The 24,755-nt window shown below is 43.4% G+C and overlaps 1 protein-coding gene across 2 annotated transcripts in view; it reads left to right on the top strand.

The window, feature by feature from the left end:
• Positions 1-24,755, top strand: part of LOC139418868 (large neutral amino acids transporter small subunit 3-like) — a 40,388-nt gene that overhangs the window by 13,976 nt on the left and 1,657 nt on the right. Inside the window, exons 2-15 of one of the 2 annotated variants that reach the window (XM_071168624.1) lie at positions 317-477; positions 916-1,099; positions 1,381-1,436; positions 1,584-1,660; positions 13,882-13,974; positions 14,192-14,325; positions 14,525-14,679; positions 14,997-15,143; positions 15,478-15,513; positions 15,707-15,818; positions 16,407-16,536; positions 21,544-21,617; positions 21,919-22,042; positions 22,246-22,672. In XM_071168624.1, coding sequence (XP_071024725.1) covers positions 324-477; positions 916-1,099; positions 1,381-1,436; positions 1,584-1,660; positions 13,882-13,974; positions 14,192-14,325; positions 14,525-14,679; positions 14,997-15,143; positions 15,478-15,513; positions 15,707-15,818; positions 16,407-16,536; positions 21,544-21,617; positions 21,919-22,042; positions 22,246-22,449 — 1,680 coding nt within the window. In that variant the 5' untranslated portion in view covers positions 317-323 and the 3' untranslated portion in view covers positions 22,450-22,672. Of the gene's footprint in view, positions 1-316; positions 478-915; positions 1,100-1,380; positions 1,437-1,583; positions 1,661-13,881; positions 13,975-14,191; positions 14,326-14,524; positions 14,680-14,996; positions 15,144-15,477; positions 15,514-15,706; positions 15,819-16,406; positions 16,537-21,543; positions 21,618-21,918; positions 22,043-22,245; positions 23,069-24,755 lie in introns of both variants that reach the window. The other variant, XM_071168623.1, reaches the window with a different exon arrangement.

Here is a 24,755-nt window from a genome sequence, read left to right as displayed (position 1 = left end):
AAGTTGTTGATGCAACATTGAAGTTCTCTACGGACAGTGTGTGCGGTACTTCATTCTGTAAGAAGGGATTGTTAAATGTTAAACTCTCTCTCCTCTATCTTCCTCTGGTCTTTTTTTTACCACCTTCTCTCTCTCTCTCTCTCTCTCTCTCTACCTCTCTCTCTCTCTCTCTCTCTCTACCTCCATTTCTCTCTCTCTCTCTACCTCCCTTTCCCTCTGTCTCTCGCAATCTCTCTCTTGCTCTCCTTTCCTCTTGCTCTCGCTCTTGCTCTCGCTCTCTCTCTCCCTCTTGCTCTCTCTCTCTCTCTCCCCCCAGAGCAGCGATGGCTCCTTCTCTGGCCCAGGCCTATCGTAGGCGCTGGTGGATGGCGGTGACTGCGGTCATAGAGAACCTGCTGTTCTCTGCTGTGCTGCTGGGCTGGGGATCGCTACTCATCATGCTCAAGAACGAGGGCTTCTACTCACACCTCTGCATAAGTACGTCCCCGTCCATGGTAACACTCACACAGGGATATAGTATACTTCAGGGTTGGGGTCCATTCCATTTCAATTCCAGTCAATTCAGAAAGAAGACCAAATGCCAATTCAAAATGTTCCTCATTGAAAAGCACTTAAGATAATTTCAGTGTACTTCCTGAATTGTCTGGAATTGAAATGGAATTGACCCCAGGAATACATAAACCTGTGCATAGATACGGTGGGGTGAATCCTAACTACCACTGATATCAATGCTTGACTAAGTGACAATTCAACTCCAGTGGGACTTGGGATTTTCCCCTGTATACGTCCATAGATAATATATGTCTATAGCACATGTGGATTCCTGTGTCTTGTATACTCCCCTCTCTCTCTCCACCTCCTTACCCTTCTCCTTCTCCCCCCTCTCTCTTCCATCTCTCTCCACCCCCCTCCCAGACAATGAGACAGTGTTCAGTAACATCAGTTCGTGGGACAGTGGTATCTGGCATAGCTGCGTGGACCAGGAAGAGATGTTGAATCTGGGCTTTACCATTGGCTCCTTCCTGCTGAGTGCAGCCACTCTGCCGCTAGGTATCCTGATGGACAAGTACGGGCCACGCCCACTCCGCCTCCTCGGCAGGTAAAAGACGGGAAACATCGTCGTCATCACCATTATAATAATAGTATATCATCATCATCTACACTGTGATTGTCATCTTCACCATCGTCATCATCGTGATTATTATTACAATCATCATCATCATCGCAATTATCATTGAGCATTGTCATCATTAATATTATTTAAACAATTATCATCTTCATCATCTTCGTGACCTTAAAATCATTATCTTCACAACCATCGTCATCATCATTGTCTTCACCAGTCAGAGTCATCATCAACTCTCTCTCTCTCTCTTGCAGTGCGTGTTTTGCTTTCTCTTGTGCCATGATAGCTGGAGCTGCCTATAACCCTGAAGGTAAGAATCCTAAGCAACTGTAAACAACATGTAAATGAATACTAAATGTACAGGAAATGACATTAAACACAACTTCTGCTTATTACATTACACTGCACACATAGATCGCCCTCACTCTGTCCTCTTGTCTCCTCTTTCCTCCTCCAGTACTCTCGGCCCTCATTTTCATCGCTGTCTCCTTCAACGGCTTTGGAGGAATCTGCCTGACCTTCACCTCCCTCACGGTAAGACACGCACACACGCCCCCATCATCCTTCTCCTCTACATGGACACAACAATGACAATATCCAAAGCTACCAAGTTCCCAGAACGCACCAGCGGCTGGTGGGAGGAGCTATAGGAGGACGGGCTCATTGTAATTGCTGGAATGGAATTCATGTATCAACTGTATCAAACATTTTATTTTTAAATGTTTTAATTTCACCTTTATTTAACCAGGTAGGCAAGTTGAGAACAAGTTCTCATTTACAATTGCGACCTGGCCAAGATAAAGATAGATAACAACACAGAGTTACACATGGAGTAAAACAAACATACAGTCAATAATACAGTAGAAAAATAAGTCTATATACAATGTGAGCAAGGGAGGTGAGATAAGGGAGGTAAAGGCAAAAAAAGGCCATGGTGGCAAAGTAAATACAATATAGCAAGTAAAACACTGGAATGGTAGATTTGCAGTGGAAGAATGTGCAAAGTAGAGATAGAAATAATGGGGTGCAAAGTAGCAAAATAAATAAATAAATACAGTAGGGGAAGAGGTAGTTGTTTGGGTTAAATTATAGATGGGCTGTGTACGGGTGCAGTAATCTGTGAGCTGCTCTGACAGCTGGTGCTTAAAGCTAGTGAGGGAGATAAGTGTCTCCAGTTTCAGAGATTTTTGTAGTTCGTTCCAGTCATTGGCAGCAGAGAACTGGAAGGACATATGGAAACCACGTTTGACTCCGTTCCATTTATTCTATTCCAGCCATTACAATGAGCCCCTCCTCCTATAGCTCCTCCCACCACTCATGACCAAAACCTCCCGGCACCTGAAAGGTTTCTTACCCCATGCTGTGGCCTATAGAGACTAAAGGACTGCACTCCATGCTGCCATCTGTGAACTGTACACAAAATAACTACACTGTACTGCATTTGCACTCTATTCATCTCTCTGCATGTAGATAAATTCATACTGATACTGTATATGTGTACATCCACTGTATATAAACCGTATACCCACTGTATGTCAACCGTATATCAACCGCATACCCACTGTATGTCAACCGTATATCAACCGCATATCAACCGTATACCCACTGTATGTCAACCGTATATCAACCGCATACCCACTGTATGTCAACCGTATATCAACCGCATACCCACTGTATGTCAACCGTATACCCACTGTATGTCAACCGCATAGCCACTGTATGTCAACTGTATATCAACCGTATATCAACATTATACCCACTGTATATCAACCGTATACCGGCTGTATGTTAACCGTATACCCACTGTATGTCAACCGCATACCCACTGTATATCAACCGTATACCCACTGTATATCAACCGTATACCCACTGTATATCAACCGTATATCAACATCATACCCACTGTATGTTAACCGTATACCCACTGTATGTCAACCGTATACCCACTGTATATCAACCGTATACCCACTGTATATCAACCGTATACCCACTGTATATCAACCGTATACCCACTGTATGTCAACCGTATTTCAGCCGCATACCCACTGTATATATCAAGCGCATACCCACTGTATATATCAACCGTATATCCACTCTATGTCAACCGCATACCCACTGTATATATCAACTGTATATCAACATCATCCCCACTGTATGTCAACCGTATACCCACTGTATATCAACCGTATACCCACTGTATGTCAACTGTATATCAACCGTATATCAACATTATACCCACTGTATGTCAACCGTATACCCACTGTATATCAACCGTATACCCACTGTATATCAACTGTATATCAACCGTATATCAACCGTATTTCAGCCGCATACCCACTGTATATATCAAGCGCATACCCACTGTATATATCAACTGTATATCAACATCATCCCCACTGAATGTTAACCGTATACCCACTGTATGTCAACCGTATACCCACTGTATATCAACCGTATACCCACTGTATGTCAACTGTATATCAACCGTATATCAACATTATACCCACTGTATGTCAACCGTATACCCACTGTATATCAACCGTATACCCACTGTATATCAACTGTATATCAACCGTATATCAACCGTATTTCAGCCGCATACCCACTGTATATATCAAGCGCATACCCACTGTATATATCAACTGTATATCAACATCATCCCCACTGTATGTCAACCGTATACCCACTGTATGTCAACCGTATACCCACTGTATGTCAACTGTATATCAACCGTATATCAACCATATTTCAGCCGCATACCCACTGTATATATCAAGCGCATACCCACTGTATATATCAACCGTATATCCACTCTATGTCAACCGCATACCCACTGTATATCAACCGTATACCCACTGTATATCAACCGTAGACCCACTGTATGTCAACCATATTTCAGCCGCATACCCACTGTATATATCAAGCGCATACCCACTGTATATATCAACCGTATATCCACTCTATGTCAACCGCATACCCACTGTATATCAACCGTATACCCACTGTATATCAACCGTAGACCCACTGTATGTCAACCATATTTCAGCCGCATACCCACTGTATATATCAACTGTATATCAACATCATCCCCACTGAATGTTAACCGTATACCCACTGTATGTCAACCGCATACCCACTGTATATCAACCGTATATCAACATTATACCCACTGTATATCAACCGTATACCCACTGTATATCAACCGTATACCCACTGTATGTCAACCGTAGATCCACTGTATGTCAACCATATTTCAGCCGCATACCCACTGTATATATCAAGCGCATACCCACTGTATATATCAACCGTATATCCACTGTATGTCAACCGCATACCCACTGTATATCAACCGTATACCCACTGTATATCAAGCGCATACCCACTGTATATCAACCGTATACCCACTGTATATCAAGCGCATACCCACTGTATATCAACCGTATACCCACTGTATATCAAGCGCATACCCACTGTATATATCAACCGTATATCCACTCTATGTCAACCGCATACCCACTGTATATATCAACCGCATACCCACTGTATATATCAACCGTATATCCACTATGTCAACCGCATACCTACTGTATATTTGTATATCTGCTCATTCTCTTATACCCACTATGCTCACTCTACCTAGTTGTATATAATGTATGTCAACTTTGTTTAAACTCCGCCGTCTGTATTCTCTCTTAATGTTGTCTATCACTAGCAACACCATATCACCAAGTACAATCCTGAGTATGTGTAAATGTAGTTGGTGATCTGATTCTGACCAGCCTATGTTGGTTATTATAACCATAGAAATAGATTCAATGTATATAACTAACTATACACTGAGTGTACAAAACATTACCGAACACCTGCTGTTTCCATGACATAGACTGACCAGGTGAATCCAGCTGAAAGCTATGTTCCCTTTATTTATGTCACCCACTTCAGTCAGTGTAGATAAAGGGGAGGAGACCGGTTAAAGAATGATTTGTAGTAAGCCTTGAGACAATTGAGACATGGATTGTGTGTGTGCCATTCCGAGGGTGAATGGGTAAGACAAAATAAAGTGCCTTTGAACGGTGTATGGTAGTAGTTGCCAGGTGCACCGGTTTGTGTCAAGAACTGCAACACGGCTGTTTTTTTTTAACGCTCAACAGCTTCCTGTGAGTATCAAGAACGGTCCACCACCCAAACGACATCCAGCCAACTTTACACAACTGTGGGAAGCATTGGAGTCAACATGAGCCAGCATCCCTGTGGAATGGGGGGGGGGGGGGGGGGGGGGGCAACTCAATGTTAGGAAGATGTTCCTAATGTTTGGTATACTCAGTGTACAGTCATGGCAAAAAAATTGAGAATGACAAAAATATTAATTTCCACAAAGTTTGCTTCTTCAGTATCTTCATATATTTTTGTCAGATGTTACTATGGAATACTGAAGTATAATTACAAGCATTTCATAAGTGTCAAAGGCTTTTATTGACAATTACATGAAGTTGATGCAAAGAGTCAATATTTGCAGTGTTGACCCTTCTTTTTCAAGACCTCTGCAATCCGCCCTGTCATGCTGTCAATTAACTTCTGGGCCACATCCTGACTGATGGCAGCCCATTCTTGCATAATCAATGCTTGGAGTTTGTCAGAATTTGTCCACACGCCTCTTGAGGTATGACCACAAGTTCTCAATAGGATTAAGGTCTGGGGAGTTTCCTGGCCATGGACCCAAAATATCGATGTTTTGTTCCCAGAGCCACGTAGTTATCACTGTTTCCTTATGACAAAGTGCTCCATCATGCTGGAAAAGGCATTGTTCGTCACCAAACTGTTCCTGGATGGTTTGGAGAAGTTGCTCTCGGAGGATGTGTTGGTACCATTCTTTATTCATGGCTGTGTTCTTAGGCAAAATTGTGAGAGAGATGGTCTCAGGATGCTTTACTGTTGGCATGACACAGGACTGATGGTAGCGCTCACCTTGTCTTCTCCGGACAAGCGTTTTTCCGGATGCCCCAAACAATCGGAAAGGGGATTCATCAGAGAAAATGCCTTTACCCCAGTCCTCAGCAGTCCAATCCCTGTACCTTTTGCAGAATATCAGTCTGTCCCTGATGTTTTCCCTGGAGAGAAGTGGCTTCTTTGCTGCCATTCTTGACACCAGGCCATCCTCTAAAAGTCTTCGCTTCACTGCAGTGCCTTCGGAAAGTATTTAAACCCCATGACTTTTTCCACATTTTATTACGTTACAACCTTATTCTTGGAGTCCAAGAATGGCCACTCTACCATAAAGGCCTGATTGGTGGGGGGCTGCAGAGATGGTTTTCCTTCTGGAAGGTTCTCCCATCTCCACAGAGGAAATCAGGTTCTCCCCCTTTTGCTCAGTTTGGCCGGGCTGCCAACTCTAGGAAGAGTCTTGGTGTTTCCAAACTTTTTCCACTTAAGAATGATGGAGGCCACTGTGTTCTTGAAGACCTTCAATGCTGCAGAAATGATTTGGTACCCTTCCCCAGATCTGTGCCTCGACACAATCCTGTATCGGAGCTCTACAGACAATCCCTACGACCTCATGGCTTGGTTTTTTGCTCTGACATGCACTATCAACTGTGGGACCTTAAATAGACATGTGGGCCTTTCTAAATCATGTCCAATCAATTTAATTTACCACAGGTGGACTCCAAACATCTCAAGGATGATCAATGGAAACAGGATGCAACTGAGCTCAATTTCGAGTCTCATAGCAAAGTGTCTGAATACTTATGTAAATAAGGTATTTCTGTTTTTTATTTTTAATACATTTAAAAACCTGTTTTTGCTTCGTCGTTATGGTGTATTGTGTGTAGATTGATAAGCAAAACAAGTAATTTAATACATTTCAGAATAAGGCTGTAATGTAACATCATTTGGAAAATGTCAAGTGGTCTGAATACTTTCCGAATGCACTGTATAAGGCTTACTTTAGCTATTGCTATTATACACTATATTACTGTATATGGTTGGCAGTTGGTTAGCAGTTGTTTTGGGAGGATTAATACTTTTTTCTGTATAGTATGTGTGTATTTTTGTTTTTCTTTGCGTATAAACGTGATTAATAGTGGGTGTGTGTGTTGGTCGTTCAGGGTCTCCACGGCACATGCTGTTCTGTTTCTGGCTCTAAATTCTGGCACACGTCTGTCGGCCAATCAGATCACTGGGCTGTCGACACGCCTCGTCCCTGCCCCCCACCCCTTCCCAAAACACACAAGGACACGCGTCTATCTCCCTCTACCCCTCTCTCTCTCTCATATATATATCTCTTTTCCTCTTTCTCGCTCTATATATATATATACACACTGTAAACCCTCTGGTCTGTGTCAGTAGTTCCAGGTGGTAAAGACCCTTTCGTTCCATTGACCTAAATCACACGTCCGTCCATCAATCCGTCAGTGAGTCAATATGAGGTACCTGAGCTATATGACCTTACATTCTCCAGGGCAATCGAGACATATCTCATTCCTCTTTTTGTTTTTGTTGTAGAATGTTGTGTTCCGATTCTGTTTTTCAAGCTCCCTGTTTTTTCTCGAGTTCAGCCATCTTCGTTCACCCATCTTCATTCACCCTTCCTCCTACCCTCTCTCTCTCTTTCTACCCCTCTCTCTGTCGCTCTACCTTTCTCTCTCTGTCTCTCTACCCCTCTCTCTCTCTCTTTCTACCCCTCTCTCCGTCTCTCTACCTTTCTCTCTCTGTCTCTCTACCTTTCTCTCTCTGTCTCTCTACCCCTCTCTGTCTCTCTACCCCTCTCTCTGTCTCTCTACCCCTCTCTCTCTCTCTACCCCTCTCTCTGTCTCTCTACCCCCCTCTCTCTCTTTCTACCCCTCTCTCTGTCTCTCTATCCCTCTCTCTCTACCACTCTCTCTGTCTTTCTACCCCTCTCTCTGTCTCTCTACCCCTCTCTCTCTACCCCTCTGTCTTTCTATCCCTCTCTCTGTCTCTCTACCCCCCTCTCTCTCTCTACCCCCCTCTCTCTTTCTCTCTACCCCTCTCTCTGTCTCTAGCCCTCTCTCTGTCTCTAACCCTCTTTCTGTCTCTAACCCTCTTTCTGTCTCTAGCCCTCTCTCTGTTTCTAGCCCTCTCTCTGTCTCTCTACCCCTCTCTCTGTCTCTCTACCCCTCTCTCTGTCTCTCTACCCCTCTCTCTGTCTCTCTACCCCTCTCTCTGTCTCTCTACCCCTCTCTCTGTCTCTACCCCTCTCTCTCTCTCTACCCCTCTCTCTGTCTCTCTACCCCTCTCTGTCTCTCTACCTCTCTCTCTTCCCCTCTCTCTATCTCTCTACCCCTCACTCTCTCTTTCTACCCCTCTCTCTGTCTCTCTATCCCTCTCTCTCTACCCCTCTCTCTGTCTTTCTACCCCTCTCTCTGTCTCTCTACCCCTCTCTCTCTCTCTCTACCCCTCTCTCTGTCTCTCTACCCCTCTCTCTGTCTCTACCCCTCTCTCTGTCTTTCTATCCCTCTCTCTGTCTCTCTACCCCTCTCTCTGTCTCTAGCCCTCTCTCTGTCTCTCTACCCCTCTATCTGTCTCTCTAGCCCTCTCTCTGTCTCTCTACCCCTCTCTCTGTCTCTCTACCCCTCTCTGTCTCTCTACCCCTCTCTCTGTCTCTCTACCCCTCTCTCTCTCTTTCTACCCCTATCTCTGTCTCTCTATCCCTCTCTCTCTACCCCTCTCTCTGTCTTTCTACCCCTCTCTCTGTCTCTCTACCCCTCTCTCTGTCTCTCTACCCCTCTCTCTGTCTCTCTACCCCTCTCTGTCTTTCTATCCCTCTCTCTGTCTCTCTACCCCTCTCTCTCTCTCTAGCCCTCTCTCTGTCTCTAGCCCTCTCTCTGTCTCTAGCCCTCTCTGTCTCTAGCCCTCTCTCTGTCTCTACCCCTCTCTCTCTCTCTACCCCTCTCTCTGTCTCTCTACCCCTCTCTCTCTCTTTCTACCCCTCTCTCTGTCTCTCTATCCCTCTCTCTCTACCCCTCTCTCTGTCTTTCTACCCCTCTCTCTGTCTCTCTACCGCTCTCTCTCTCTCTACCCCTCTCTCTGTCTCTCTACCCCTCTGTCGTTCTATCCCTCTCTCTGTCTCTCTACCCCTCTCTCTCTCTCTACCCCTCTCTCTGTCTCTAGCCCTCTCTGTCTCTAGCCCTCTCTGTCTCTAGCCCTCTCTCTGTCTCTAGCCCTCTCTCTGTCTCTCTAGCCCTCTCTCTGTCTTTCTACCCCTCTCTCTGTCTCTCTATCCCTCTCTCTCTACCCCTCTCTCTGTCTTTCTACCCCTCTCTCTGTCTCTCTACCGCTCTCTCTCTCTCTACCCCTCTCTCTGTCTCTCTACCCCTCTCTCTGTCTCTCTACCCCTCTGTCGTTCTATCCCTCTCTCTGTCTCTCTACCCCTCTCTCTCTCTCTACCCCTCTCTCTGTCTCTAGCCCTCTCTGTCTCTAGCCCTCTCTGTCTCTAGCCCTCTCTCTGTCTCTAGCCCTCTCTCTGTCTCTCTAGCCCTCTCTCTGTCTCTCTACCCCTCTCTCTGTCTCTCTACCCCTCTCTCTCTCTTTCTACCCCTCTCTCTGTCTCTCTACCCCTCTCTCTCTCTTTCTACCCCACTCTCTGTCTCTCTACCCCTCTCTCTTTCTTTCTACCCGTCTCTCTTTCTCTCTACCCCTCTCTCTTTCTCTCTACCCCTCTCTCTCTCTACCCCTCTCTCTCTCTACCCCTCTCTCTCTCTCTACCCATCTCACTGTAAAGCCCTGCATGACATGGCAAACATCTCACACTTTTCCCTCCTAGTCATTGACTCTTTCGTTCCATCTAAATAATATCAACCTTTGGTTCTGTCTGCCTGTCTCTGTCTGTTAGTCCATGGTAGAGTGTGTGGGGGCATGTAGCTGAGGCCCCTGAATACCTCAGATAGGTCATTAAGAACGAGCTGGAGCTCTGCCCTGACCCACACACTGACCTACAGGCCCTGGAGAGAGAATGGTCATGGTCATGGGGCGACTTTATCTGTACCTCTGCCAAGACCTGACCAGGGAAAACTGCAGGCCCTAGTTATTGGCTAAAACTACACTCTTAGAAAAAGGTTCCCATATAGTACCAACAATGATTCTATAACTTCATATAGCAGCCCTTAAGGTTCTATATAGAACCCTTTTGTAGGGTTCTTTAATCAGAACCCCAAGGGTTCTATATAGTGAGTGTAGGATTTTTTTCTGGTCGGGTCACTTGGTCCGGAAAACTGTGGTACAGGCTAGTATGTCACTATCAGCAGGGTTAAATTGGGAGGGGGGAGAGGGAGTGATAAGGATGTGAAACAGGGAGAGAGACTGTTGTGGATAACAGGAAATATCTTGAAGTAGAGTGTCAAAGTGTGTGTGTGTGTGTGTGTGTGTGTGTGTGTGTGTGTTTGGCTTCTTCCTGTTTATTTTTTTATACAATGTTGCATTTAATTGTTAGAGATAACTGCCCAAGCATCTGGAGAATCTATTTTTTGTTTTTAAAGGAGTGAAAACTCCCACCCTTTTCCTATTTTCTGATTGTCATTGAACAGATAGTGAAGGGATACACAGAGTTATTGTTGATATGAAGGATTCATACAACTTGTTTACAAAGATGCTGTCTTCATAGATTCTGGTTGTTATGCGCCGTCTTTAAATAGAGGCTAACACAATGCTGTTTGATAAATCTCTTTAAGCTCCGCTTGGCACAGTGTGAGCTGACACAGTTTGCATCCGAAATGGCACCCTATTCCCTACATAGTGGTCAAAAGTAGTGCGTTACATAGCAAATAGGGTGCTACTTCAAATCGTAATGCATATCTACATAGAGAAGTGCAAACAGCTCTGAGTCTCTTTGTACTTTTTATACAATGTAAAATAATAATAATCACAAAGATTTGATTTAAGCCTCCATAGAGACATCTCATCACAATTATGGATTGTGTTTAAGCTCAGTGTGCTAATGCAGTATGGTGTTGTCACTATATTTAACTTGCGTTTATACCAGCAAAGTAGCCTGACTAATTACCGCTCCGTGCAGCAAACATTCATGTGAGCTCGCGACATCAGGCGGCTTGGAGGCTACCAGGAAAGCCCGCTGTGATAAACAGGAAGTTTTCCAAAGGGAGAGTGGTGCTGACATGGCCTGATGTGATGTGTGTTATTATCAGTGTGTCCTTTTTATCTGCATAGGCTGGCACTGGCACAGAGTCGTTGGCACGGCGTAGGGGGGGGGAAATTCACAGCTGTTGCGTGTGTCTTGTGTGTTGGGCATTACTTCAGCAGCTTCTACTGTGCCACCTGCACAATTTCTCTCACACACACACACACATTCACAGCAGCACATGCATTTTTTTGGCACGCAGACACTCAGTACTTGCACAAAGTCCTCCAACAGAGACAAGAGGAGGGAGAGAATGAGTGAGGAAAATAAGAAGGCGACTTGTGTGGTATTTGTTTATTCATAACCCCATATGTCCATATTTTCTACCTTTTTCCAAGTTAAACTGCTAGTTTTGCAAAAGTGCCAGCAACCAAAAAACATCTAAAATCAGCACTGTGATATTATATGCCGAGTCAGAGGCTGTGAATACAAAGCAAGGCTATTCCCCCTGCCTCAGGCTAGCATGTGTCTCCTAAAACTGCAGAGTAACTGACCTAACACGTGTTGCAATGCTGCGTGTCAGGATCCTCTCCATAAAGATGATCAGATCATATCACCACCTGGTGTTACTTTCGTATAATTGCATCTTGAGCACTTCCAGTGCCTTTGGGAGGTATTCACACTCTTTCCCCACATTTAGTTGTGTTAGAGCCTGAATTTAAAAAGGATTACATTTAGATGTTGTGTCACTGATCTACACACAATACCCCATAACGTCAAAGTGGAATTTTGTTTGTAGAACTTTTATTTTATTTTATAAAAAATGTAAAGCTGAAATGTCTTGAGTCAATAAGTATTCAACCCTTTGTTATGGCAAGCCTAAATAAGTAAAAGAGTAAAAATGTGCTTAACAAATCACATAAATTGCATGTTCAATAATAGTGATTAATATGATTTTTGAATGACTACCCCATCTCCGTACCACGCTCATACAATTATCTCTAAGATCCTTAAATCGAGTAGTGAATTTCAAGCACAGATTCAACCACAAATAGCAGAGAGGTTTTTCAATGCCTCGCAAAGAACGGCACCGATTGTTTTATTATTATTATTTTTTTTAACAATTCTATCAGAATTCTATAGAACAATAGCAGCTTGGTGAGAAGGCAACAACTGTTGGCGCAATTATTAGAAAATGGAAGAAGTTCAAGATGACGGTCAATCACCCTCTGTCTGGGGCTCCATGCAAGATCTCACCTCGTGGGGCATCAATGATCATAAGGAAGGTGAGGGATCAGCCCAGAACTACACGGCAGGACCTGGTCAATGACCTGAAGAGAGCGGGGAAAACAGTCTCAAAGAAAACCATTAGTAACACACTACGCCATCATGGATTAAAATCCTGCAGCGCACGCAAGGTCCCCCTGCTCAAGCCAGCGCATGTCCAGGCCCGTCTGAAGTTTGCCAATGACCATCTGGATGATCCAGAGGAGGAATGGGAGAAGGTAATGTGGTCTGATGAGACAAAAATATAGCTTTTTGGTCTAAACTCCACTCGCCGTGTTTGAAGGAAGAAGAAGGATGAGTACAAACCCAAGAACACCATCCCAACCGTGAAGCATGGAGGTGGAAACATCATTCTTTGGGGATGCTTTTCTGCAAAGGGGACAGGAGGACTGCATCGTATTGAGGGGAGGATGGATGGGGCCATATATCGCAAGATCTTGGCCAACAACCTCCTTCCCTCAGTAAGAGCATTGAAGATGGGTCGTGGCTGGGTCTTCCAGCATGACAACGACCTGAAACACACAGCCAGGGCAACTAAGGAGTGGCTCCGTAAGAAGCATCTCAAGGTCCCGGAGTGGCCTAGCCAGTCTCCAGACCTGAACCAAATAGAACATCTTTGGAGGGAGCTGAAAGTCCATATTGCCCAGCGACAGCCCCGAAACCTGAAGGATCTGGCGAAGGTCTGTATGGAGGAGTGGGCCAAAATCCCTGCTGCAGTGTGTACAAACCTGGTCAAGAACTGCAGGAAACGTATGATCTCTGTAATTGCAAACACAGGTTTCTGTACCAAATATTAAGTTCTGCTTTTCTTATGTATCAAATACTTATGTCATGCAATAAAATGCAAATGAATTACTTAAAAATCATACAATGTGATTTTCAGGATTTTTGTTTTAGATTCCGTCTTTCATAGTTGAAGTGTACCTATGATAAAAATTACAGACCTCTACATGCTTTGTAAGTGGGAAAACCTGCAAAATCGTCAGTGTATCAAATACTCCCCACTGTATGTACATTTGATATTTCTGTGTTTCATTTTCAATCAGTTTGAAAAATGTTCTAAAAACATGTTTTCACTTTGTCATTATGGGGCAATGTGTGTAGATGGGTGAGGAAAATAAACATCTATTTAATCCATTTTGAACACAACAAAATGTGGAATAAGTCAAGGGTTATGAATACATTCTGAAGGCACTGTACACGGACTCAATTAATATAGTCACTGTGCTCACCTGTGATCTTTCTGTTTCTCTCTCTCTCTTATCTCTCCCTCTCATCTCTCTCTCTCTCTCTCTTTCTCTCTCTACCTCTTATCTCTCCCTCTCTTCGTCTCTCTTGCTGTCTCTCCCCTCTCTCTCCCCTTCTCTCTGTCTCCTAGTTACCCAACATGTTTGGGAACGTTCGCTCCACCATCCTGTCTCTAATGATCGGCTCCTACGCCTCTTCAGCCGTCACATTCCCTGGAGTCAAGGTAGGAGAGTTACTCCTCAGTTCCCTCTGGGAGTTTAGGTCAGCGTTTGTTACGGTAAGCACCTTGTGACAAATGCTGATTGATTGATTGATTGATTGAGGTTTCACAGAAAGGCATTACGTGATGGCTTTATTTGATATTGTGATATATTATAGTTCAATTTGCTAAACTCTTTCCCGTACTTCTCTCTCTCCCTCCCTCTGTTTCTTCTCTCCAGTTGATCTATGATCTAGGTGTGTCCTTCAGGGTGATCATGTGGGTGTGGTCAGGGCTAGCCGGTCTCGTCTTCATCAACTGCTTCCTTAATTGGCCGATGGAGGCTTTCCCCGCACCCGAGGAGATCAGCTACACGTCAGTATCCATGGCAACGTTACTATAATAACACAACATTACATGACGTAACTCTAATGTTATAGACTGTTACAGTAACCCAAATCATTGAATTACAGAGGGAGGTTTTCTTTCTCCATTGCTCCAATTACTCACTCACTCACTCACTCACTCACGTCACTTCACTTCCTTCCCCTTCTCTCTCTCCTTGCTCCCTCAGCAAGGAGGTGAAGCTGAGTGGCATGGTGATGGATGACAAGGTGACGGGGGACAGATTCTACAGTCATGTGACCACGTTGGGAGAGAAGATGGCTCCGAAGCAGCAGGAGCCAGATCCCTCGTCAGAGCACCTCCCACCTGGAGAACAGACACAGGGTGAGGAATAGCATAGGGTCACAACAAAAACGGTTCGAACCAGATAGAGCTTGTTAGAGAACCAGTCAGAGCTAGACATAACTGCTTAGAACCGGATACAGTTCAATGGAACTGGTCAGAACCGGTCAGAGCTGGTCTTCCAGGGCTTCACTCACCAACCAGAATGAATCAATGGACGGTATTGAGCTCAACCCTACTATAAAATCTATATGTTCAACTTTTTTATAAAAATGTGTTAACAAATTGACAAAGTAACTTACCCAAGTATCATTATCTCATGTTTAATTCTTACCACCGCCCCTTCTTTCCCCTGACAGGTGGCCCTCCGTTTCGTAGTTCAGTCTGCTCGCCCATCTTCCTGTGGAGTCTCATCACCATGGCAATGACCCAGCTGCGCATCATCTTCTTTATGGGCGCCATGAACAGGATGCTGGAATTCCTGGTTACCCACGGAGACCCACACCGTAAGGACCAATCACTTGTAACGGTTTTAAGTTGTGGGCACTGTCACATTAGCCTGGTGAAACAAGACTGATTTTGGTAATGGCCCACATTTTGTTTCCCATATTAAGTGACGTGACACAAAATGTGAGCGCAGAGGTCAGTCTGCCACATCTGAATCTTTTTTTTTTGTAAAGTATATTGAGACGTGAAATGCGCTGTAAAAAAACAATTGACTTGAATATCTGTGGCACTGAATGGTCACAGTTGTAGGAGAATGGCATATGTGATTTGTTATGATGTTAGTGGGTGGGAATTTGGGACTTCCATGACTTTCTGTGTGTTTTCTGTTTTCAGCCTCTAAGGATCTATTGATGGAGGCAGAACAACAAGGTGAGAGAATGAGACATTCCATTGGAACATTCCATTGTGTGTGTGGAGAGTTGTGTGTTTGTGAATGTGTGCGTGCGTTCGGGTTTGTGAGAGAGAGCGAGAGGGCCTGTGTGTGTTGTACTGTTTAGTGACTGTGTATGTGCGCACCTACGTACGTGTGTGTGTTTTCTGACCGTGGGTCTCCTCTCCTCAGTGGGTTTCTACTCGTCAGTGTTTGGCTCCCTGCAGCTGCTCTGCCTCCTCACCTGTCCTCTGATTGGCTACATCATGGACTGGAGGATGAAGGAGTGCGACGTAGACCAGAGGTGTGCGTGTGTGCATGCACGTGTGTGTGACAGAGAGGGAGTGAGAGTGAAACAGAGAGAGACCGGAATTAAGAGAGAGAGAGAGAGAACATAGGAACTTCGGTTATAAACCACTTATCTCATCCATCATGCTGATTGGACAGTGTTTACACTTACAGCCCACTAAGAAAATATCTGGGCCCGAGGTATTTTAAACACATTCACCTAGTCATTCCTGCCCCCCCCCCCCTAGTAAACTGCATGTCCTTTTATGTGTCTATTGGTGCCTGGGATGCATTAATACAAAATCACCACTAGCTGGCGACATAAGCTGTTCATCCCTATGGAGAGATGGACAGCGTTTGACAAATATTGGTCACTCAGCTTTCTTTAAGGGAGAAATAATTCAGAGGAGACCAAGCATGACATGCTGAGAGAGAGCAGGGTTGTGTTCATTAGACATTAACTAAAGAAAATGGAGTAAAAAAAAAAACATTTCCATTGCAAACATTTTTAAAAATGTTTTCTGTAGCGTTCCCTAACAAACACAACCCTTGGTATTTTCCTGATGCTTTTTTATTTCATTTGTCCCTGACCTCTTCTCTCCAGCCAACTTGAACCCCCGAAGAGAGACAGGAAGATCCAGAAACTGACCAATGCCATCCGCGCTTTCATCATCACCAACGTTCTACTGGTCATCTTCGGAGTCATCCAGATGCTAGACAACCTGCCTGTACAGGTAAGAAGACAGCCACATGACCCTACCCCTTCCTCACACACCTCACCCGGGGTGCGCTCAGCAGGACACAGCGTTGTGGAACGTTTCGATAGGAATATATTATATAGACAAACTTGCCTCTCTCTGAAATGTAAAAAAGGAATCACATCAGCTCTATTTTTGATATTTTGATCTGCAACGTTCCACAACATTTCCCTACTGAACGTGGCCCAATACAGGTAGGAACACAGTCACATGACCATGCCTCCCTACCGACCCCTGTACAGGTAAACAAACATAAAATGCTGATAACTCGCCTTGTGACAAGAACCCTGGCTACATGTCAGTGTTCATTTGAGCATTTTTACAAGAATATATTTTAGTCTTAATCACATTTGTCAGTTGAATAATGATTTAGTCTAGTTATAGTCAAAATGCTGAAAACGGTGCGTTATTTTAGTCAACTAAATGCCCTTTCATTTTTAGTCACATCACATTTGTATCGCCTCATTAACCTATAGTCAACATAAGTCACTTACTTCCATGTGCACACACATACATAGCCTTGTCCTATTGATAGGTTTGGTTTCTGAGCTTTAACTATTATTAATCATTAGTTATAAAAGAGACAGCAAATCAAATTCGATTGGTCACATATACATGGTTAGCAGATGTTAATGCGAGTGTAGCGAAATGCTTGTGTTTCTAGTTCCGACTATGGAGTAATATCTAACAAGTAATCTAACAAATTCACAACAACTACCTTATAACACACAAATGTAAAGGGATGAATAGAATATATATATATATATATATGGATGAGCGATGGCGCGCTACATAGGCAAGATGCAGTAGATGGTATAGAGCACAGTATATCCATATGAGATGAGTAATGTAGGATATGTAAACATTATTAAAGTGGTGTTATTTAAAGTGACTAGTGATACCTTTATTAAGTCCATTTATTTAAGTGGCCAGAGATTTGAGTCTGTATGTTGGCAGCAGCCTCTCTATGTTAGTGATGGCTGTTTAACAGTCTGATGGCCTTGAGATAGAAGCTGTTTTTCAGTCTCTCGGTCCCAGCTTTGATGCACCTGTACTGACCTCGCCTTCTGGATGATTGTCGCGTTCTGACCTTAGTTTTTTTTATGTCTTTGTTTTAGTATGGTCAGGGCGTGAGTTGGGTGGGTTGTCTATGTTTGTTTTTCTATGAGTTGGTATTTCTGTGTTTGGCCTGGCATGGTTCTCAATCAGAGGCAGCTGTCAATCGTTGTCCCTGATTGAGAACCATACTTAGGCAGCCTGTTTTCACCCTTGATTTGTGGGTGATTATTTTCTGTGTCTGTGTGTTCCACACGGAACTGTTTCGTTTTTTTTGTTGTTTCATGTTGTTATTTAGTATTTTTCTGTGTTCTATTAAAAGTATCATGAACACTTACCACCCTGCGCATTGGTCCTCCGATCCTTCCTACTACTCCTCATCAGAGGAGGAAGAAGACCGTTACAATGATAGTAGGGATGAACAGGCAGTGGCTCAGGTAGTTGTTATCCTTGATGATCTTTTTGGCCTTCCTGTGACATCAGGTGCTGTAGGTGTCCTGGAGGGCAGGTAGTTTGTGCCGGTGATGCATTGTGCAGACCGCACTACCCTCTTGAGAGGGTAGTGAAATTGCCGTACCAGGTGGTGATACAGCCCGACAGGATGCTCTCGATTGTGCATCTGTAAAAGTTTGTGAGTGTTTTAGATGACAAGCCACATTTCTTCAGCCTCCTGAGGTTGAAGAGGCGCTGTTGCGCCTTCTTCACCACACTGTCTGTGTGGGTGGACCATTTCAGTTTGTCCGTGACGTGTATGCCGAGGAACTAAACTTTCCACCTTCTCCACTACAACACCTACTCATTCAAGGGTTTTTCTTATATTTTTACTATTTTCTACATTGTAGAATAATAGCGAAGACCACCAAAACTATGAAATAACACACATGGAATCATGTAGTAACCAAAAAAGTGTTAAACAAATGAAATCATATTTTATATTTGAGAATCTTCAACTAGACACCCTTTGCCTTGATGACAGCTTTGCACACTCTTGGCCGCAAATGTTTAAAAAAAAAAAAAAGAAAATGGTGTGGTCTTGTTTGCGTACATAAGGAATTTGAAATTATTCATACTTTTACTTTTGATATTTAAAGTACATTTTAGCAATTACATTTACTTTTGATACTTCCGTATCCAGTGATGTAGTCGAGTCACTAAACCTTGAGTCCGAATTGAGGTGCAAATAGTCTGGGTAGCCATTTGATTAGATGTTGAGGAGTTTCATGGCTTGGGGGTAGAAGCTGTTTAGAAGCCTCTTGCACCTAGACCTGGCGCCCCGGTATCGCTTGCCGTGCGGTAGCAGAGAGAACAGTCTATGACTAGGGTGGCTGGAGTCTTTGCCAATTTTTAGGGCCTTCCTCTGACACCGCCTGGTATAGAGGTCCTGGATGGCTTGCGGTCGGAGGCCGAGCAGTCAGGATGCTCTCGATGGTGCAGCTGTAGAAGCTTTCGAGGATCTGAGGACCCATGACAAATCTTTTCAGTCTCCTAAGGGGGAATATGTTTTGTTGTGCCCTCTTCACGACTGTCTTGGTGTGCTTGGACCATGTTAGTTTGTTGGTGATGTGGACACCAAGAAATTTGAAGATCTCAACTTGCTCCACTACAGCCCTGTCAATGAGCATGCGGACATGCTCGGTCCTCCTTTTCCTGTAGTTCACAATCATCTCCTTTGTCTTGATCAAGTTGAGGGAGAGGTTGTTGTCCTGGCACCACATGGCCAGGTCTCTGACCTGTATCACTAGCCACTTTAAACACTTAATATAATGTTTACATACCCTACATTACTCATCTAATATGTATATACTGTACTCGATACCATCAACTGCATCTTGCCTATGCCGCTCTGTACCATCACTCATTCATATATCTTTATGTACATATTCTTCATCCCTTTACACTTGTGTGTATAAGGTAGTTGTTGTGAAACTGTTAGGTTAGATTACTCGTTGGTTATTACTGCATTGTCGGAACTAGAAGCACAAGCATTTCGCTACACTCGCATTAACATCTGCTAACCATGTGTATGTGACAAATATAATTTGATTTGATTATAGGCTGTCTCGTCTGTGATCAGGCCTACCACTGTTGTGTCATCAGCACAACTTAATGATGGTGTTGGAGTTGTGCCTAGCCTTGCAGTCATGAGTGAACAGGGAGTACAGGAGGGGACTGAGCACACACCCCTGAGGGACCTGAGGGATAGTTTGCAAGCCTTGCCACATCTGACGAGCGTCAGATGCCTCACAAGTACTTAAGTGGCAGCTTCATTAAATAGTACCCGTCTCAACATCAACAGTGAAGAGGCAACTCCACGATGCTGGCCGTCTAGGCAGAGTTCCTCTGTCCAGTGTCTGTTTTTTTGCCCATCTTAATCTTGTCTTTTTATTTGCCAGTCTGAGATATTGCTTTTTCTTTGCAAATCTGTCTGGAAGGCCAGCATCCCGCAGTCACCTCTTCACTGTTGACGCTGAGACTGGTGTTTGCGGGTACTATTTAATAAAGCTGCCAGTTGAGGACTTGTGAGGCACCTGTTTCTCAAACTAGACACTCTAATGTACTTGTTCTCTTGCTCAGTTGTGACCCAGGGCCTCCCACTCCTCTTTCTATTCTGGTTAGAGCCAGTTTGCTCTGTTCTGTGAAGGGAGTAGTACACAGCTTTGCACAAGATCTTCAGTTTCTTGGAAATTTCTTGCACGGAATAGCCTTCATTTCTCAGAACAAGAATAGACTGACAAGTTTCAGAAGAAAGTTCTTTGTTTCTGGCCATTTTGAGCCTGTAATCAAACCCTCAAATGCTGATGCTCCAGATACTCAACTAGTCTAAAGAAGGCCAGTTGTATTGCTACTTTAATCAAGTTTTCAGCTGTGCTAACATAATTGCAAAAAGGTTTTCTAATGATCAATTAGCCTTTTAAAATGATAAACTTGGATTAGCTGACACAACGTGCCATTGAAACACAAGAGTGATGGTTGCTGATAATGGGTCTCTGTACGCCTATGTAGATATTCCATAAAATTCAGCCGTTTCCAGCTACAATAGTCATTTACAACATTAACAATGTCTACACTGTATTTCTGATCAATTTGATGTTATTTTAATGTACAAAAAAAATAGCTTTTCTTTAAAAAACAAGGACATTTCTAAGTGACCTCAAACTTTTGAATGGTGGTGTATAATCGGAGGTGGCGCCTGAGTGGAGGCTGTGTTTGCTGGGTGTGATGTGTCCTTCACACTGCTTAACAGAACCGCGCTGCACATCTGTGCTGCTAATATTAATTGTCGTTATCACTGAAAAGCTCTCAATCTCTCCAAAATCTAGTGTCCAGTCCACTTAGAGGTCAGATTTTAGTCAAAGATAATTTCAACTTGTCTCGTTTCAGTCAACTGAAATGAATTGTTTTGTTTACTTATAGTTTTTTCTGGGTCTATTTGGTCAGTTATAGTGTCACTGAATTTTTTTTATTTTAGTCACTATTTCTGTTGACGGAATGAACACTGCTACAGGATCTATCTTTGGTTTGCTGTAACCAAATAAAACCCATCCCTGCACTTTGGAGTTTTAAGGCCAAACCTTAAGAAAATGTTAATGCTTTAAAACAGAACAGGCTAAGAGAAAGTATAATAGTATTAATGAATGTTATTGGTCTATTTGATTCCTTTTACTGTCTTCTCTCGATTGATGAGATTATGTATTTTTTTGTGTATATATTTAGTTTTCATTTATTTTCAAGAGGACCACAATGGAATTTGTTTGTGTTATCCTTGATGATTTTGAAATGCAGCAGTATCCACGTGTGGTTGTGTTGTGTTTTTAAATTCAAATAAAATCAACTATTTCTCTTCCTCTCCACCCACCTATCCTTTTATTTTCCTACTACCCCACTTTCTCTTTCTCTCTCCTTTTTCTCTCTTTCCCTCCCTCCCAGATAATTTCCTTCATCGTCCACACCATGGTCAGAGGTTTCGTCCACTCCTGTGCCGGAGGACTCTATGCTGCCGTGTAAGTGCATTACAACGTCAACTAAACACTTTGTTGGACTTTTGCTTTCCAGCATATTACACCCACGCTATGATCGTCTCAGTTAGATTCGTAGGTGTGTGTGTGTGTCAGAGTTTTGAGAATGGTTTGTTACACAATTTGGAAAACACTGTTACATATCAATAGGCACAGAGACTTTAAACTTTAAAATATGCATTCTCTTAACTAAACATTGGTGCTACAGGTAAGGTGTCTGTTTTGGTTAAGTATGGTACAGTCAGTTTTGATTGGAGAGGTAACCATTACATCCCGCCCCTTCCAGATATCCGTCCAATCACTTTGGGACATTGACGGGGATGCAGTCGATGATCAGCGCGCTGTTCGCTCTCCTCCAGCAGCCTCTCTTCGTCATCATGGTGGGACACCTGGGAGGAGACCCCTACTGGGTGAGGCCACACAGACACACACACACAAACACGCACGGAGAGCATACACACACACACAGGTCACATACATACTACTGAGATTATAAGGCAAATTAATTCAAACTGATTCATGTGAATGGACAGAAACAGAAAATTGAGATTTATTAGAAAAGTATGTCTCAAACACGTTCTTTCTCTGACTAACTCTATCCTCCAATCAACAGATCAACCTGAGCCTGCTCATTGCCTCATTGGCTGGATTCCTGTTGCCTGGATACCTGATCTATCACCGTAGGAACCTGATGCGAGAGAAGGTGGAGAAGCGTGAGAGGGAGGCCGCTAACCAATCAGAAAGAGAGAGAGAAACCTTAAGGCAATCAGAAAATGGCCATACCAAAAACCATACTAATGGACATCTCAGCAATTAAGCCTAAGAATCTTGACCGAACTAACAGTCAAACATCATCGTCGTTAATTGTAAAATATCATTATAGACCATCGTCATGATGATGACATTGATGGTTGTCATTTTCAACAAGGACAGTGATGACAATGTTGTGCACAGGAGTTTAGACTTGGGTCCATGTCGCCCTTAATCCGTTTTTAATTTGACATCAAAATACACACTCAATATACTCATGACTGTTTTAGGTATGACATGCCAAAGAAATCCTAAAATATACATTTAACTCATATTTATTTGAATTAAAACCATGGAAATCTCAATGGAAATCGAGGTTCGGCAATTCAATAACTAAGCAATAATATTTCCGATGACCAAAAATTACATGAAGGTTATTAGTACCATTTCAGGTCACCCTTCAACCAACCGGAAGCACAGCTCTCAGTATTCTGTAGTAGACCGGAACGGAATCTCTTTCGCCATCAGATTGGCTGGTGTAACGTTGAACTACCTCCCCCACCCAACCACACCACAGTCACTTCATTCATTTAGGCCTAGCAGCCAGTCTGGTAGTAATATTTTATCAGACAGGAGGAGACAAAGTGGGAATGGTGGAGAAAGGGAACCTCAGTTTCCAAATCCATGTGCCTAGACCACCAGCCCATGGGGCCTGCACATCCATATTATTTTGACTATCAATCTGCTCCTGAAATCTTTCCCTGTGTCCCCTTCTTTATGTCCATGTCAGACCTGTCATTATGTCCACCTGAAATCTTTCCCTGTGTCCCCTTCTTTATGTCCATGTCAGACCTGTCATTATGTCCACCTGAAATCTTTCCCTGTGTCCCCTTCTTTATGTCCATGTCAGACCTGTCATTATGTCCACCTGAAATCTTTCCCAGTGTCCCCTTTATGTCCATGTCAGATCTGTCATTATGTCCACCTGAAATCTTTCCCTGTGTCCCCTTTATGTCCATGTCAGACCTGTCATTATGTCTACCTGAAATCTTTCCCTGTGTCCCCTTTATGTCCATGTCAGACCTGTCATTATGTCCACCTGAAATCTTTCCCTGTGTCCCCTTTATGTCCATGTCAGACCTGTCATTATGTCCACCTGAAATCTTTCCCTGTGTCCCCTTTATGTCCATGTCAGACCTGTCATTATGTCCACCTGAAATCTTTCCCTGTGTCCCCTTTATGTCCATGTCAGACCTGTCATTTTGTCCACCTGAAATCTTTCCCTGTGTCCCCTTTATGTCCATGTCAGACCTGTCATTATGTCCACCTGAAATCTTTCCCCGTGTCCCCTTCTTTATGTCCATGTCAGACCTGTCATTGTAAGTCCACTAAGTGCTATGCCCACTTGGTCAAGTCTGCGGCTGTGTCTGAAATGGCACCCTATATAGTGCACTACATTTAACCAGGGCCCATTGGGTAAAAGTTTGGACACACCCTGGGTCACTACCGCTATGTCCCTGTGTTCATCCCAGAGTTAGTATTTGAAATGTCTCCGTGCATCACAATGTGTCCACCCGAAATGTGGGATGAGTCCCAAATGGCACCCTATTTCCTATATAGTGCACTACTTTTGACCAGAACCATATGGGCCCTGTTCAAAGGCAGTATACTACATAGGAATTTGGGTGCCATGTGGGACACAACCTAGGTTTTGAGATGACATCATTAGCAGTTGTCATTTCAGCCAATCATCGCTAAGTTCAGGACAGTGGTACGGTGTGTGAGGTGTTGTGCAGGCACAGCCTAGTTTGTAACAAATATTGATGGAACTTTGTTTTTAGAGAATCATGTTTTTGAACTTGTTGCATATCATGAAATTGGAACGTGAAATGTCTGTATAGTTATATAGAAATGCCAAATCAGTACCTATCACCGAAACCTTTAAGGTCAGCTATTACACGTGAGCTTTTACAGAGAATTGTAGATTAGTTTTACAGAAAAGTATTTATTTGTATAAACGTGGGAAAGAAAGAGCACTTGTCGAAACCTGATTCAATCTGGAGAACCAACCAACCAACCATCTTGAAATTTTAAACAGTATTTACAGTTAACAGTACCATATGAGAGAAAATCATATACAGATGTGTTGCTCAAATCAACTCCAAAAGCTGGTTGAATCTGACCAACCAACCGTGTTCAGTGTTTAAAAACAAAACATTATTTACAGTTAACAATACTGCATGAGGTCAAATAAAACAATATTTACAGTTAACAGTACTGTATGAGGTCAAATATAACAAACTGTATTACTAGCTAACAGTACTGTATGAAGTAAGATGGATGCACCTGAACCCCAATATCACTGTCCCTATG

Source organism: Oncorhynchus clarkii, chromosome 10, assembly GCF_045791955.1.
Source record: "Oncorhynchus clarkii lewisi isolate Uvic-CL-2024 chromosome 10, UVic_Ocla_1.0, whole genome shotgun sequence".
NCBI lineage: Eukaryota > Metazoa > Chordata > Actinopteri > Salmoniformes > Salmonidae > Oncorhynchus > Oncorhynchus clarkii.
Note: the sequence above shows the minus strand (reverse complement) of the source record. Positions and strands in the feature narration are given on the sequence as shown.